The sequence below is a fragment of the Colias philodice genome, chromosome 22 (genome assembly GCF_061535455.1).
Source record: "Colias philodice isolate Cphi_HAF_F1 chromosome 22, ilColPhil1 Martin Lab GWU primary, whole genome shotgun sequence".
NCBI lineage: Eukaryota > Metazoa > Arthropoda > Insecta > Lepidoptera > Pieridae > Colias > Colias philodice.
The window spans coordinates 538737-556410 of record NC_143107.1 but is presented as its reverse complement, the minus strand read 5'-3'; the positions used below and the strand labels follow the sequence as shown (position 1 = coordinate 556410).

Genomic DNA, 17674 nt, shown 5'->3' with positions numbered 1-17674 from the left:
GATTTTAATGAACAACAAAGGTTGTTACATGGAAGAGCAGACAACCAAACAAGAATATTAATGCAGGTTCTAATCAATAAAATTAGTACGCCAATCGAAGGAATTACTCAATGCTATTAGGTATACCTAGGTGGGGCTGTCGCTTCGCATATATCTTTGTAGTTAAGATAAATTGTTCTTGATAATAGATGTAAGATAAAGTAGCTTGCTAACAACCAATGAAACTATCAAAATACCGAAAAAAATTCACCGTTAGTATAAAGTCCGATGATGACAAGATTACGACCTTATAAAAACTTTTTTTTTACTAACAAGGTTCGGTAACTTTGTCAAATTCTTGTAAGTATGTTGTAAGAAAATATGATTTCATAATATTAAATCGTTTTTGTGTGCAAAGTTTATTTTGTTTCAACTTCTTCGCATAATCATCTTATCAATAAATGTTATAATTACCTACTTTACAGTTTTCAATACGTTCGATCTGACGATATCTAGTTGTTATTTTTTTATCAATTAAAATATTTGGAAAACAGGTCACAAATAAATTCTGCATAAGTAGCATAGGTATAAATAAAATGTTGTGACCCTAGTTTATCACATTGTATGAAGCGATTCATTATTGTCTGCGACGTCATTACATAGCGTAGTTGCTGTGAGTGTCGAAGTTACATTCGTTTTTATACTGAACAGTTAGCTGACGTAGTGTTTTCTTGTCAAAGTTTGCTTGCAGTTACGTACGAATCGCGCCGCGCGTAGACTCGCTCACAATGAACCTACGGGCAGTGATTTTAATAGTGTCGATCGGGACGGTGTTTTCGAAAAAGTTCTGCAGTTACAACGAAGTGTTGAACGTACACAAACGTGGTACTTACGACTTCTCCGTACAACTATTGGACCGCGTCTCACAAGACACTGACGCACATTTCGCCTTCTCTCCTATATCAACATGGATCCAACTGATAACACTAGCCAGAGGGGCGCGACGATCGACCCAAAAGGAATTATTGAAAGTAACGAAATACCACAGAAACCGATGTTACCAAAGGAGATATAGACAAATCATAAACGGGATGTACAAGGAACTCAAATATGTGACGAAGAGAAGCAACGTTATAGCGATCAACCATCTCCTGGATATCAAGAAGTCGTTTATAAATGAAACTCTGAAGAATAAAGACACCAAAATATTGATGTTGAACTTTAAGAAAAAGGAAGAAGCGACGGACAAAGTTAATGAAATTGTACAAGCAAGTATGAACGGAATTATAGACGATGTGATTGACGAAGAAGACTTCAATTATACAATATTTGTGATGGCTGATACAGCATATTTCAAGAGCGATTGGCTTTGGCCTTTCAACCCAGCATATACATCGAGACAAACATTTCATTCAGAAAAAGGGAATGCTATCGGAGAAGTGGAAATGATGAAAAGCGTCGCTTATTATAAACTAACCGATGTACCGTTTATACACGCAAAAGTTTTGGAAATACCTTTCAAGCCAAATAAACTATCGATGCTTGTGTTCCTACCTGAAGAGGGCTCGATACGAGACATTTATTATAAGATGAAAGAAATACGTTTGGGAACAATATCCAGTTTGTTTAAAAGAGTGGAGTCGAGACTGATTACTGTGAAGTTACCTCGTATAAAAATAAGCACTGTTGTGAAGAATATTCCAGAGTTAGTGTACGACATGGGAGTTAAAAGGGTGTTTTATCCAGATCTCGCTGATTTAAGAGGTATAACAGATTCGAAGATACATGTGTCTTCAATGTCTCAAGCTGTAGATGTTGAAATTACGGAAAAGGGTGCAAGAGCTATAATAGCCGAGTATTTAACATCGGAAGGTGGTAGTGATGTAGAATTTGTAGCGAATCGTCCATTTGCATTCCTGATAGTTGACTGGAAAACTGAAATAATACTCTTTGCTGGTACTTATAGTTACCCATCTATTTATTAATAACTATACTGAGTAAGTTTAACATTGTTTTATTTACGATTGTCCTACTTACAATGTTTTAGATTAGGTATTTCAATAACAAAGTAAGCACCTAGTCATACTTTACAATAAAGTATGAAAAATCATATTTATCTGTAGTACATAGCTTGCCTTTTTTGTTACTTTATCGTTGATGTTTTTTGATCGTTGTTGTTTTATGTTTATCGTTAGGAACAAAAGACATAAGAATCATATTGTATTCAAATCATGGCAAAATAATGCAAATGCGATGTAATGTACATACTTGTAATAAGAAAGACCAAATTCGAGTCATGTTCAAAGAATTTGTCGGTCCAAAAACCTCCTTGACCCGACTTTTTCTTATTTTATAAAAATTCAAAACAAAAAATGTTAATAATACTTAATGAGTAGGTTATATTGAAAGCATTGGCGATAATTTAAGGAGATAAAAACGTCGAGGTTAAAAACTAAGATAGTTCTAATCTTGGTTCCGCAAAACGTTGCTTCAAATAATTCTGAAATACCTAAGTGTATTGGATAATCGAATTTTCAAAAGCTGTAAGCGTATTAAATACCTTGTTTTCTTTATGTTTAAGATTTTAGGGATGGATCACTCAGCTTTCTGATTCTTTACCAAGAAATTGGAGGAGGTCCGAGGTTGGAGTATGACAGAAGGCGTTTGAAATTGACGAACGTATTTTATGAAAGGCCCAAAAAAATATTTATATACAAATCACAGACGGACATTTTATTTTATTTATATACAGTATTTATTTACAATATTTGCGCTAATGCCAATCTCACGCTTGTCCAATATTTTTTGTGACACACCGGAATTGAATTCAAATTTCAATGAAGTGCGCTATTTTTTGTCAGTTTTTTGCTTCAAACTTCATGCACCTTGATTACTTTAAAAAATTCAATATCTGTATCATAACTTTGAAAATAAATCTATGTTTTTAAATATTATAAAGCTGAAGAGTTTGTTTATTTGTTTGTTTGAACGTGCCTACCTCAGGAAGTACCTACTACTGGTCCGATTTGAAAAACAGGAGCGGAGCTACTCGGGTGAAATCGCAGGACACAGCTTGTTTAAAATATACCTATAGGTAGTTCAATTTAATATATTTTTATGTTTAGGTAAGTATAGGCACAGATAATATAATTATATTATACTAGGTATAGATAATATAATTTGAGGAAATCATGTTTCTATTATTGACTCTTTAACAATCGCAAAAAACTGTTATTCAAATATTAAACCTGTATTCAAGATTACAGATAAATATAAAACCAAATATATCTTGGTCTCTATTACTCACAACAACTTTATAACACAGAGATCAAACTATGCCGGTTAAAGTTTATTTTTCTATAAGTCTCAAGACCACCTTTGCGAAATTTGAAACATAACGCAATAACAAAAATAATTGTAAAAACATCGATGACATCAACTCGTTATCTGCTTACCGGATGAAAAGTAAAATGCACTTTGTAATTAAATTATATTTTACAATCATCATTCTTGTTCATGTTCTACACTTTAGGTACTTACTTTATAAACTACTTATTGCTAGTTCATTTCATAATTATTAGGGAAAAAAACTTAATAAATCTCCCGGTAGAAGTTCGGCATGGACTTCAAAGTTTCATTATTTATTTAATATCTCTCTCTCTCTCTCTCTTCAGCCTTTTTCCATCCACTGTTGGACATAGGCCTAAGGCACGCCATTGGGCTCGGTCTTCAGCTTTTCGGCACAATTCTGTACCAGCAATCCTGCGTATATCGTCGCTCCACCTTGCTACAGGGCGCCCTACCACTACGTTTGCCGAGTCGCGGTCTCCACTCTACAACGCGTTTGCCCCAACGGTTATCCGTTCAGCGACAAATATTAAATATTTATATTCTGAAGAAAAGTTTATAAAACCAGGCTACCTATAAGCTTTCGAATACTTACAAAAATCTTCAAATTAAGTCTATTTTTCCATAACTGCTGAAGAAAGCACTAGGCATATTCAGTTATTGACATTATTTTCAAGGAACTTTAACTTCAGAGTAAAGAAACATCTTCAAATTTCTATTAAGTAAAGATTTGAAAATAGATTTAATTAACTTACGTGTACGGTGTAATATCGATGAAACGGTTTACAAAATGTTATATACATCGGGCGTGCCAGAAGCAAAACTGAGTTTTCCTTGTTAGCTTGGATATTCCTCGTCTTTAGGAATCCATAGGCCTGTTTCTTAGAATTAAATTGATAATTATTATAAAACACGTATTGATAATAATTAACATCTATCCAAAATAAACCTAAAGTAACCTTTTATCACCGCATGGGTCACTGCGATAAGGCCTACAATTATTTCATACACATCAGTCGCTGCAGCCCGTTCGTGATACTCACACGAAATGGGTCCCAAAGTATTCCTTATTCTGTGCTTAATTCCCGCTATACTCTCACAATGTACCGTGGAGAGAGCAGAACCACAGTTAAAACGAGCCATCTATGACTTTTCAATCGATTTATTAACAAGAATATCCCAAGAAAAGGAGAACCATTTCGTAGCTTCAACTCTGTCTCCGTGGACGCTATTATCCTGTTTGTCCCTAGGAGCAGCTGACAACACGCTAGCTGAATTGAAACAGGTGCTCAAACTACATTATCAAAAATGTTTTAACAACAAATACTTGGAAATCGTCAACAGGATCAAATCCAATTCGGACCCAGATGTTACGGTGGAAAGAAGTGCTATAATGTTTGCGGATGAAGGACTACCTATTAACGATGCGTTTAAAAACAGGATAGCCAGCACCGGTGTTAGTGACATTGAAGTTATTTCGCTCGGGTACGCTGACGCCGCTGCAGCGACTATAAATGATTACGTAAGCCGAGCAACACATAATGCAGTCGAAGACATGGTAAATCCAAGCGATTTGGAAGACGTTTATCTATTATTGATTGACGCTCTATACTTCAAAGGTGCTTGGGAAACGCCATTCCTAGCAGAAGAAACAGAAATAAGCGCGTTTTACAATGAAAGAGGGATCCAAGTAGGAGACGTTAATTTGATGTTTGTGAACGGCATGTTTCATGAAAAGGCTGTCGATCAAATTAATGCTAGTGTTCTTGAATTACCGTATGGCAGTAGCGGTAGATACTCTGCTCTATTTTTCGTCCCGTATCCCGACGTGCCACTGTACTCTGTCATTGAGAAACTTAAGTTGATCACTCTAGCGACAATATTCAAACAGTTCGATGAGAAGGAAAGCGTGATGGTGCAGATACCACGGTTCAAAATTATGTCCGACTTGAGCAACATGCGGGAATTGTTAGCGGATATGGGTTTAGAGTCGATATTTGCGAGTCAGCTAGCCCGCTTTCCTTATATATCTGACGTTAACCTCTCTGTTTCTGAATTCTTCCAAAAGGCAAGTATAGAAGTCACCGAAGAAGGTACTACAGCGAGTGCGGCTACAGCTGCAGAGTTGGTTTCGAGGAGTTTCCCTAAGAAGTTTACAGCGAACAAGCCTTTCATGTTTATGATTGTTGATAAACAATATGATGTACCTTTGTTCGCTGGTGCCTACTCGAAACCGAGTGAATACTGAAGCATTTAATGTAATCAGAACAAAGTAAATGTATATCTTATTAATTATTATACTATTGTAATATTTACCTGTGTTCATCAGCTCTGTAAAGTATATAATAATTTTATATTGTTAAAAGCTATTTATTAAACAACTATTACTTTATTCATTTGTTTGTCAGAATTATATTGTCATGTTTTTATAAACATGGCAATATATATGCAGTTATCTGCAAGGATAATGGTTGCCTGTATTTATGTCCATTGATTGATTACGCTGATAGGCAATTAGACTGCAGATGGCGTTCATTTAATGAATACATCTGCCTGGAATCAAAATGCGACGTTGCCTTGAGAGGTAAGAAGTGCAGCAGTAGTATATTAATTTGTATTCTCTTTGAAGTGCAGTTTCCTACAAGATCACTTAGGTACATTAATTGAAACAGCCTTTAATTTTTTCCGTTTCAAGGACACAGACTTTTTAGGAAGTGCTGTCCATCGGCAGTTGGTTGCTAGAGCAAATCACATTATAAAAAATATTTAATTGAATAGAAAAAACTTGGAAGAGTAGGAATATCGTATTTGGATCAAATTTCGTGCAGATAACTGAGATCACAGAAGTCAGTGGTACCTATCAAGTCTTATAAATAGAACAAAAAATTAATTGAGAATCTCCTCCGTTTTTTGAAGACGGCTAATAAATTGTAATTAATAATTAGCTGTAATATTTCGCACAATGTTGCGATATACGCAACTTCGTCTTATGTAATTTTTATGTAGTGGTGAAACAATATTGTAATTCGAACTTAATGCAAATAAAAATAAAACCTCAAATACTTTATAAAAAAATAGAATAAAAATTCATTTTTTTTGTAACTTCGGTTAGTTTTTGTTGTGGTTTTTGTGTAGGTTTTTGCACTTATGCACGGTTTAGTGAAACATCCTAAAGGCTCGGTATCTATGCAGATTTTCTTCAAATTACGTTGACACTTGACAGTGACTGGTATGGTATGTCAACAATAATATGATTAAAATGTTAAAATCAGATGTTGTATTTAAACTGTGATTTAAACCTTGATTTAAACTTGCTATTTATATTGAAATACGATTTATATCTTCAATATTGTATGATTCGGGATAAAAAATAAAATTACAAACGTAATGTGAAGTGCAAAAATATAATTTGGATAACTCCGTAACTCTCATTTTCGTTCAGAAACCATATAATCAGAATAATAGTGAATAAAAACACATTATGTATCTATAAAAGGATAATGATTATAACAGCTTATTGTGTACTTGTATAGCAAACAGATTATTGCTGGCAATTGAGAGTGTAGCTTGTATCTAGTTCATGGAAAAAAGAGCTTTTTAAAAATGGAAATTTCCGCGACTCCTCAAATCAAGGCCATTGCTAACCCGTAAGTATTCTTTTTATATTTTACGAATTAAAAAAAACAATATAAACAGATTTAACAAGATTTAGAAGTTTTTAATAATTGCTTGTTTGTCATGTGACCATTTAAGAAATTTAAACAAGTTTGCCTTATCCTTAGGCCTTATCTATCATAATATTATATTTGTGATAATATTAATTATTGTTTTTTAAATTGGGATTTCTTTGTTTTCACTTTTGATGGCTTATCAAAACATAATTTTAAAACTATAATATCATTACTGAACTTAATTACAACAAAACCATAGGCTCGTCTTTAGTACGTTTACGTTTCGCTAGAGCGTTGATTTTTTTTTTAGTTATAGTTCTAAGTTTGTTAATTAATTTTGTAAAGTTTCAACTTGCGGAAACCATTACTTTTCAAGATATAATTTTTTGAAATTCAGAAAATTTGGTTAATAATTACGATTTTTTTGACAGCTGACGTTTCGTTCACTGTAATTAATGACTGATTCCTTTAGTAAATGTGTTTTTACGGTTAATATAAAAGCGCAAATTAAACAATTATGTATTAAATCAAAAATATGATATAAATATGTATATTTTACTTTACAAATCTAATACGGTAAATATCAAATCTAAAAAAAATATATGCAATAACGAAACGTGAGCCCATTTTGTGTGGCGAGTGCCAAAAGCGAATTTAGGGTGATTCCCACTCAAACAAAAAAAACTACGTAGGTAAAAACTATAAAACTTTTATCCTTAATATTCAAATAGGTAGCGAGGAGCGAAGCGACGAGCGTGTTAGGTTAACTTTTGAACTGCCGCACGAGCCGAGCGAGCGAAGCGAGCGTGCCGCGGCAGCGGCCGGCGAGTGCCAGAAGCGACTTAAGGGCGATTCTCAAAATAATTTTTATTCTCGATTTTCACAAAAACTACGCATTTTCGTAGAAAAAGAAAAGCAGTTTATTATGAAAAGTCACTACCCGCTATCGATTAGACACCTCAAAATAATGAAATTCGGGGATCACGAGTCGTAGTGTTATGAGAGCAGTCGACTGCTTGTTTGTAGGTATGTATTTTATACTGGGCTGGTACTAGGTAGAAAACCTAGCACAATTGAACACATACGAATGGGTATGGTTAGAAAATTAATAGTATTCCTAACCTCAAAAACACATTTTACAAAAAAAAAAAAAACTCCAAAACTATGTATTTCCGCAACTTCCCCCCTTCAGGGGGGGATATATAATCCCCCTCCCCTCCCCTCCCCTCCCCCTCAACCCCCAAAAAAAAAGTAATTATACTAAAGTCCTTCCAATTTAATAAAATGACTAAAAATTAAAGTTGTAAACATGCTGGAACGGGGAACCTTTTTCGGCAATATTTCAAAGTCACAAACAACTACATAAAAAAAAAAGTGAAGTCCCGTGTCCCCGTAGTGGGGTAGGGGGCAGATGCATTATACATACATCTGTTTCACTGATCGATTTTTCTTTAGGGACAAGCAGGTGATCAGCCTTCTGTGTCCTGCCAGACCGAGACATTTTTTTTTTTTTCGTCTCCACCGGGAATCGAACCCAGGACCCCTCGGTTCTACGCTCACGCGTCAACCACTGTACCGAGGAGGCGGTCTAAAACAACTACATAGAGATATTATTATTCATATTTAAATTTCATAATTTCATTCATAATTATTAATAACTCAATTATGTGTATAAATTTGTTGTGGCACAGATGTCAATGCCCACCTCTACACAGTTTTCTTTTACAAAGATTTCACAAATAATGTCCCTGTGCTACTTTAGTATAATAATTATGTTCAATAACTTATTTATAAAAAGTTAAAAATAATAATTATTTTTCAGAGTATTCGCTGATGCATCAGACAAATACACAATTTCTGCAGAACAGAAGAAGTTTTACGATGACCATGGATTCTTGGTTATTAAGGGATTATTTGAATTTGATACTTTATATAATTACAAGTGAGTACAAGCTTAAATTATATAATGTAAGAGTCTTGTAAGACACATAATAATAAAACGAGGATAAAATATAATTTTATTATTTACTAGTAGTCTTTGCCCATGGTACATTTTATCCTAATTCAAGTAGGGACAACAGCTCCAATAATCTTATATAATCCACTACCTGTCCCGGCAAACACTGTTCTGCCTTGCTCTTATCATTATAGGGTATGAAAAATAGATGTTGTCTGATTCTTAGATCTACCCAATAGGCACACAAAATTTCATGAGATTTAGTGCAGCCGTTTCGGATGTGTATGGTAACTAACATTGTGACCCGAGAATTTTATAAGTACACTAGCGGTCCGCCCCGGCTTCGCCCGTGGTACATAATATTTACGTTTTCTCTACATAAGAACCATCTTCAAGGAATATAATAAAAAAAGAATTATCGAAATCGGTTCAGCCGTTCTCGAGTTATGCGCTTACCAACACATTTTGCTATTCATTTTTATATATAAGACTAGCGGTCCGCCCCGGCTTCGCCCGTGGTACATATTTACGTTTTCTCTACATAAAAACCATCCTCGTACTTCAAGGAATATAATAAAAAAAGAATCATCGAAATCGGTTCAGCCGTTCTCGAGTTATGCACTTACCAACACATTTTGCGATTCATTTTTATATATAAGAGAAGATATAGAGATGGGTTATGAATATTGTTTCTTAAAGAATATATTTATTTCAGGCGACGTTTCATACAAATGTGCAATGGAGTGGTAGATAGAGGGAATGCCACGCTTGTGAAGGAAGCTGCTTTAGCTAAAAGGGGATTAACAGGAGAGCAAGTTATTAATAAGGTAATATTTTATGTTTATACCAACCTAAATGCTCTAGTAGTATTAAAGAACTAAAAACCACTTAAATTTATAATCTTCTTCTTATATATAAAAATGAATCGCAAAATGTGTTGGTAAGCGCATAACTCGAGAACGGCTGAACCGATTTCGATAATTCTTTTTTTATTATATTCCTTGAAGTATGAGGATGGTTTTTATGTAGAGAAAACGTAAATATGTACCACGGGCGAAGCCGGGGCGGACCGCTAGTAACACATAAAAATGTAATACCTATTCTTTAATTAAAAGTAATAATATTAATTTTATATTCTTTTCAATTTAATTTTAAAAACAAACAAATAGTATTTATTTTCCTTCCCAGAGATACAAATATTATAACATTAATTCATCTCAGTTTATGTTAAATATTTATAAGTTTGTACCTTGAGACTTGAGAAAAACATTGTTTCGTTAGAATAAATACTAAGATTAGTGCTTGACCTATAACCTCTCCTTTATTTTTGCCGCAAAACTTATACTGAATTCATGAGTTTAATAAATATCATTATTCATTTATTATAATAACAAAATAAGTTATGATGTTCTTTTAGAAAGTAATTTGAGTTTTTACAACTTAAGAAATCATTAATATTAAATAATGAGCTAGGATTTTTGGACATTTTTCTGTTTTTATTACAGCATGATTAAATAGCTTTTCCTCTAGAAAAATATTATTTATCAATATTATTTTTTATAAATAGGGAAATAAAAGCTGTAATTATCGTCACATTATTGATATCCCTATAGTCTCTTTCCCTTACTAACTACTTTTTAATTTGTATAACTGTTAATTTCTAGGAATGTTTTCTGTCAGTCGAACGTTTTTAAATAACCGTTTAATAGGCGATAATGAGTCTAGATGTAATGAGCGAGTGTGAGTCTAGTTGTAATAGACGAGTGTGAGTCTAGTTGTAATAGACGAGTGTGAGTCTAGTTTTAATAGACGAGTGTGAGTCTAGTTTTAATGAGCGAATGTGAGTCTAGTTGTATTGAGCGAGTGTGAGTCTAGTTGTAATGAGCGAGTGTGAGTCTAGTTGTAATGAGCGAATGTGAGTCTAGTTGTAATGAGCAAATGTGAGTCTAGTTGTATTGAGCGAGTGTGAGTCTAGTTGTAATGAGCGAATGTGAGTCTAGTAGTTTATTACAATACACGTACTAATATACTTATTGTTCATAACCAATACACATTTACTATTTAGGTCCAAGAGATACACTACGACGATGTGTTCATGACATACACGGAACAGCCGCGGCTTCTACACGTGCTGTCGCAGTTCATTGGTGACAACATTACTGTTGTGAACAGCATGTTTATTAATAAACCGCCTGGTAGTGGGCAACATCCGCCACATCAGGTAGGATTTAACTTGTAGAGCTTTGTAGAATGAAATAAATTGATGGAAATAGCTTTAAATACACTTTGTGTAATATTTGTAAAGAGAAAAAGTGTGTTTTTGGACATTAAAAACGTTTTATTTTGATGTTTTGAGCTTGTTGAACAAAATTGTTGACGACTTAAAAAAAATAGGAAATCAAATGCGTATACATTTTGAGTTACATTTATTTTATATTCAAGATTTTGTCAACATTTTTTTTATTGTGATGCAAAATAATTAATTGAGGCTGTCGTTAATATTATTTTGTATTTGAAATGAAATGAATGAAATAGTTTAATATGAAATTTTAGTAAAAAAAAATCAATTTTATATTATGTATAAAGTTTTATTAATTAATTAAAATTAAATTATTCGTTATGAAAAGCATGTACATATGAATGGAAAGCTTAATATTAAACTTTTACCAATTTAAAATTTCAGGATCTATTCTACTTCCCATTTCGTCCAGCTGACAAAATCATAGCTTCGTGGACGGCTGTAGATGACGTCACAAAAGAAAATGGCTGCCTTTATGTTATTCCTGGCTCGCATAAGAAGAATATTTTGTATCCTCATGGACATACTCAGGTAAATAAAGAGTACTCAGAGTCCATGTAGTTTTGAAAAATGTTGGTTAAAAAGAGGGTAGTTTGAGCTAACTGAATTTTTTTCGGAAGCTTTGTGAATTCATTACACAAGGCATTAAGCAAAATAAAAAATTATCTAAATGATAAACACAAACTTTTTATACAACACAACTTTTAAATATGTTTAAACAGCTCGACAAAATAAATTATTCTATCATTAATAATTTAGCAAACAAAAATTTATTCTTCTAAGTGTTTTAATGTTTATTAATTATTCTTATTTATACATTGCAGGGTGCAAACAAACTATACCACGGTATTCTAGACGAATCCGTATACGATACAAGCAAATTTTCCAACTTAGAGATGAGTCCCGGGGACACTGTATTCTTTCATCCGCTTATAGTTCATGGATCTGGGCCTAATGTTACCAAGGTAAAGTATTTTTAATAATAAATAGGGGTAGTTTTCTTTTTTGAATAGGTGGAAGGTAGTTCTTTGTTCTCTGTATGTAAACGAAAATATTTATTCTAAAGTGCACACACTTGTCTAAATCAAGTCTAGTTGAACAAATAATTCTTTAGTTTAGTAAGAATTCATTTTGTTATATTACTACTTACTTAGTTACTAATTAGTTCAAACTCAAATTTCAAAATATATTTCTATCAAGAGAGGAAATCGTCGAAAAGTGTTTTTAAAAATGTTCTATGTCTTTGTTTCAATATAGAAACAATTTTCATAGTGTCCCTCTACATGTCCTATATCGTTATTTTGTTCTCACACGTTTTAATCTAATGCCAGTTATCATAACCTAAATCCTCATTAATCTGTCTCTAACCTCAATATATTATGAATAGATAGATAAAAATGAAAATAAATAAAAAAAATGTTTTTTTTTTCAGGCATACCGCAAATCGATAACCGCTCACTACGCAAACAGTTCATGTTATTATATAGATGTGAAAAACTCAGTTCAAGAACCAGTTGCTAAGGAAGTCGAAGCTGAAGCTAAAAGACGCGGGTTCGAACTTAGCTTTCAGGTTGGTTGTGAGGATGCTTGTTACTCTTTCACGCAAATACTACTCAAACGATTACAATGAAAATTTTTTTTTTGAAGTGATAACTTCTTTAGCGGCGTTGAGCACTTTTTCTGTATAAAATGTTAAACTCGCGTCAGGACACGTGACCTGATCGAAAAAGTGTAAGACGGATACCATTCCAAAATATCAAACATGCTGAACGTTAATAATCAAGTTTTCACTTCTGCCGGCACTCCCCCAGTGCAACCCGTCTTTTTTTTTAATTTTGAATTTGTTATGTATGTAGGTATGAGTTCACAAAGTTCATGAAAATCGGTTCAGCAATTTTGCGTGAAGGAGTAACACACGAACATATAAACTTTCGCATTTATCATACAAGTAAAATTAACCATAATCACAAACAAATAAAAGTTAGGTTATTTCATATTCAGATTCAAACTTTATTTGTATCAACACATAAATATTTACTAAAAATTTATACTAAATATTTAAATATTTACTATACACAATAACCTATTTAAAAATCTTATCTAAAAAATAACCGAGCGGTGTTGTATAAAACTTTCATTTGATTAAAAATCTTATTTCGTAACACTTTCAATACTATAACGCACATAAGAAAACTCTGCCTGATACATGCGTATTGCGTAGGCAGAGTTTGTTCTCGGACAATTTTTGGATGTGATTGTGAGTTTAGTTCAAGAAGCTTATATCTAATACACTGGAGATTTCAGCATGAACATTAACTTGTAACAAGAAAATATGACCTTGAATGACGCCTGTATGTTTTTTTATCCCTTTCACACCTAGGTAGTTAGTTAGGTGTGAAAGGGATACTGAAATCTCCAGTGTATTTGATATAAGCTTCTTGGTTTAGTTGTTTATTGTACGTCAATGACAAAAAGTTATACGGCTTTATAACTTCATTCATAATAATATATAGATTTTATTAAATACTAGCAGTCCGCCCCGGCTTTGCCCGTAGTACATATTTACGTTTTCTTAATTCAAGGAATATTATAAAAAAAGAATTAACGAAATCGGTACAGCCGTTCTCGAGATTTGTGCTTACCAACACATTTGCGATTCATTTTTATTATACAGAAAAGTAGATATTAATTATTTATAAAAACTAATAATGCATTTTTTTTCAGGACACATGGCGATTCAAGAGTAAGCAAGTACTTGGCGTTCGTTCCTCGCTTTAATCCACTTACAAAATATTAAAAAAAAAATTGTTACAGTCTATATATTAAAACATAATATTATGTTATGTTATATTTTTTATAATTTTTTATGTACTTCACTTGGTGAAATGGTGTTAATTATTTTTTTAATTTTTAAGTGATGGGAATTTGTGATAAATTTGAAATTATATTTTACTCATTTTTTAAAACTCATAAAAGGTTTTTGGTGCATTGTAAATGAATATGACTGTGATACATTTGTATATTTTTTATAATAAAATTTATAGCCTAAAAAGTGTTTCATTGAAAAATTTCCCAGTTTATGGTGCCCCATACCAATAATGTGTGAGGAATGTGTTTGTTAATAATCAAACATATCGCTTCCTTTAGTTTTAGTTTTGATGCGATACTATTGGTTATTTACAAACACACCCTTAGTCAGAATTAACTATACCCCTCAAGCCAGTTTAGATCAAAACATTAATGCTACATCGTTCCATAGAAATGTACATAAAATAATATGTGAAAAAGTGAAAGTATTTAAAACAACCTTTTCTGTCTAGAATGCATTTTTTATGTCACCCAATTTTTTCTAAAAATATTATGGACTAAGTCTTTGTGCTCTCACGAAACACATATCTATGTGTAATGTCACAGACTAATAATAATATACTACGTATGTAATGTGATTTTTCGCTCAATTACTTAAAAACTAACATTTGAACATCGACAGTAATTTTATAAATCTAAAGAATTTGATATGATGAATACGCTAATGTCAGAAACTTCTGGTTCGAACAGAAAAAGTATTTTTGGTCCGTTTAGTGAACGAGGCTTTTTAGGGAAATTATTTTGCAGAAAGCGGACGCAGTGACGTGGCTCAACCTAAGTTTACGTAAAATTTAAGCCAAGCGCTCAAATATTATGATGTAAAAGTTTGGAGAATCCAAAAGTGCACGACTCATAATCCTTCGTCGAAACAAATATTTTAGTTTTTCGTTGATAACTATAAACGATGCTAAATAATATCACCATAATATTATTCAATACCAATTTCCGCATAGTAGATCTACAGCTAATAAAAAATAATGGCATTAAATTAAGTTTTACACAAACTATCGTGTTTCAACCGAAAAAAAGTGTTGATGGACGTGAATTTTATTATTTTTTCTATTTCTACTGTATTTCTTTCCCGTTTAATTTTCTTGAATCAATTTTTACCAGTTACAGTAGGTAGGTATTCATCTCCATTAAATTATCTTGAAAATGATGGATATTACGTGGTAATCCAATCTTGTATTTAATTAAATAACCAAGGCAAAACAAATTTTTCGATCGTAAAGCACTCTCTAATGCTTCGCATTGTGAGTCGTGCAATAGACAACATTACAATTACAAAAATATGTATAATGAATCAAACCAATTGGCGTTATAATATCTAGTCACGAATATGTACAGCGGCTTTTTTCTAAGAAGAGGGAGAGATCGATTGAGAGAGAAAAAGGGCGAACGTAGCATTGATTGAACGTAGCAAGTTTCACTTGGCATGGTGTACTTTGTACGCACGAACTTTTTTAATAGCATTAGGTAAGTAGTTACGTGGTATAAAAAAGTAAAAAATGTTGACTGTGCTCTAAACTTTTGATGAATGTTAATGTATTGATATAAAAATGGTTCTTCACCAATAGGCACTTTCTGCTACGATCGTGACAATTTAGTTCATTTTCAGAAAGTTATATTAAACAGTAGCATGTCGCTAGACAGTGCTTGTATTATGATTGAACAAAAAAAATATATGAAAAACCGATTAGATTAAACGGATTGGTATAAACAAATATTATTATGATCTGAAAAAGTGTTTTTTCTTAGGCCCACAAATAAATTCAGTGGTAACTAGTATTTTGTTTTCTGTTATTTTTGAATCACTAGGTACAAATGGTTTTTGTATACATACGAGCACTTAATATTTAGCAGTGAAATTGAGTGAAATATCAGTAATCGAATTAATGCTTATTGGTGTAATAATAAAAGAAATGCATATATTCATATCGCTTAACATACGTCTTCAATAGATGGCGTGAGGGTGTCCCTATAGAAACCCTATAACCACAGACTAATAATGGACTATAGTTTTTTGGTCCATGCCGAAGTTATAGAAGAAATTAAATTATTGAACTAGTAGTAAGTAGTGTTGTTGTTATTACATTAATATATTTTGTGGTTGAGGTCTGATATTTGCCTGGGTACAAATTCTGGTCTATTAAATTATGTGCTAAAGTTTGTAACAATATAATATGGAAATTCCATATTCCATAATGGAATATGGATGTATATTAGCACAGACTAATAATAATATACTACCTGTGATACTACGTATACAAATATTAGTTAGCTTTTCACATACTGAACGGATTTTATACTGCTAGTGATATAGTGTACTTGAGTTACACCATTACACATTATAACCTTTATAAGCCATAGAAAAACTATTGTATTACAAACTATACTAGGTATTATATTATTAGCTATGTTTATGTAATCTATACTAATATTATAAAGAGGAAAGGTTTGTATGTATGTGTGTATGTATGTATGGTTTTCACGCATAAACTACTGGACCGCTTTTGATGAAATTTGGCACAGATAATCTTTAGACCCTGAGAAGGAACATAGGCTATATTTTTATTGCGAAATATGTACCACGGGCGAAGCCGGGGCGGACCGCTAGTGAATTATAAATTGCAATTGTTCTATTGTAGGTTAAAAGGAAGGGATAAATGAAAAACGGTTTTCTATTAAAATAATATTTATTCATCATTAATCTTAGGTTTGGTACTGTATTATTAATACTCTGTTAAAACTATGGAGTTACGTCATATAAATTATTCTCTTATTTTACTAATATTATAAAGAATATCGATGTAATGTGTTATGATTACCTACATAAAATAGGTATAATATATACAATAATAATAAAAGTTTGTAATTCTTACAAATTATTTAAGTACATATAAAATAACACTATTTAATTTACTTTTTAATGACCAAGTTGTCATTCCTTGTACAGTTTTGTCGATTCATAAACGCTTACTTTGAAGCTTGTAAGAGCAAAATTTTATACAATAACAATTCCAAATTAATATTTAAGAACATACTGGCAACCAATTCTATTAATTATCTAATAAAATCCGATTTATACAAACCAACAATAATTAAAACTAGATACATTTAAATTCCTTAACATGAGCATTCATCCTCCTTATAAAAACGCACCGTAGCACCGATAGATGGCGCTGATTTAAAAAACTAAAATCTAAACAACGCCATCTATGATTGGAAGACTAAAATAGGTTAATAAAATAAATGAAACACATAATATTGCTTTATTTATACAGCGTTATTTACATAAAATGGAAACCACATTCGAAATATAGCGTTTGCCATCTGTGCAGTCGAACGAATGTAATTTCTTGGTATAACTTAATTTAAAACTGTGACGAAGACTAGAACGGGTATGGAAATGTGATCGAAAGAAAATATCCTGCTTAATGGTAACTTATGTGTTAGTAACTGCGACTCCATCAGAATTCTGCAAAAAGAAAATATAGTTTAGACACAGACCTTCACCGTTATTTACAAGAGAGGTGATAAAAAGAATTTGTT

At 32.3% G+C, this 17674-nt stretch overlaps 4 protein-coding genes across 7 annotated transcripts in view; 3 read left to right on the top strand and 1 right to left on the bottom strand.

Annotated features, from left to right (window-relative positions):
- Positions 1–619: 619 nt before the first annotated feature.
- Positions 620–2002, top strand: LOC149478248 (serpin I2-like). The gene has a single exon (XM_089709446.1). The coding sequence runs from the start codon at positions 768–770 to the stop codon at positions 1962–1964; it is 1197 nt and encodes a 398-aa protein (XP_089565572.1). The 5' UTR covers positions 620–767; the 3' UTR covers positions 1965–2002.
- A 2311-nt stretch (positions 2003–4313) lies between these two features.
- Positions 4314–5719, top strand: LOC149478247 (serine protease inhibitor 77Ba-like). Its single transcript, XM_089709537.1, has one exon. The coding sequence runs from the start codon at positions 4376–4378 to the stop codon at positions 5573–5575; it is 1200 nt and encodes a 399-aa protein (XP_089565663.1). The 5' UTR covers positions 4314–4375; the 3' UTR covers positions 5576–5719.
- A 918-nt stretch (positions 5720–6637) lies between these two features.
- The window catches only part of LOC149478225 (phytanoyl-CoA dioxygenase, peroxisomal-like), a 147095-nt gene continuing 136058 nt past the window's right edge, over positions 6638–17674 (top strand). Inside the window, exons 1-8 of one of the 2 annotated variants that reach the window (XM_089709556.1) lie at positions 6638–6974; positions 8821–8940; positions 9671–9782; positions 11021–11176; positions 11639–11785; positions 12079–12219; positions 12687–12824; positions 13979–14061. In XM_089709556.1, coding sequence (XP_089565682.1) covers positions 6931–6974; positions 8821–8940; positions 9671–9782; positions 11021–11176; positions 11639–11785; positions 12079–12219; positions 12687–12824; positions 13979–14032 — 912 coding nt within the window. In that variant the 5' untranslated portion in view covers positions 6638–6930 and the 3' untranslated portion in view covers positions 14033–14061. Of the gene's footprint in view, positions 6975–8820; positions 8941–9670; positions 9783–11020; positions 11177–11638; positions 11786–12078; positions 12220–12686; positions 12825–13978; positions 14287–17674 lie in introns of those variants that run through there. The other variant, XM_089709555.1, reaches the window with a different exon arrangement.
- nahoda (DOMON-like domain-containing protein nahoda) overlaps positions 16800–17674 on the bottom strand; it is a 68611-nt gene continuing 67736 nt past the window's right edge. For all 3 annotated transcript variants that reach the window (XM_089709466.1, XM_089709469.1, XM_089709467.1), the window contains one exon: positions 16800–17600. In XM_089709466.1, the coding sequence (XP_089565592.1) occupies positions 17593–17600 (8 nt within the window). In that variant the 3' untranslated portion in view covers positions 16800–17592. The remainder of the gene's footprint in view (positions 17601–17674) is intronic.

What these genes read in the sequence shown, in the direction of transcription:
- LOC149478248 (XM_089709446.1), top strand. Translation starts at nt 768, where the DNA reads ATGAACCTACGGGCAGTGATTTTAATAGTGTCGATCGGGACGGTGTTT.
- LOC149478247 (XM_089709537.1), top strand. Translation starts at nt 4,376, where the DNA reads ATGGGTCCCAAAGTATTCCTTATTCTGTGCTTAATTCCCGCTATACTC.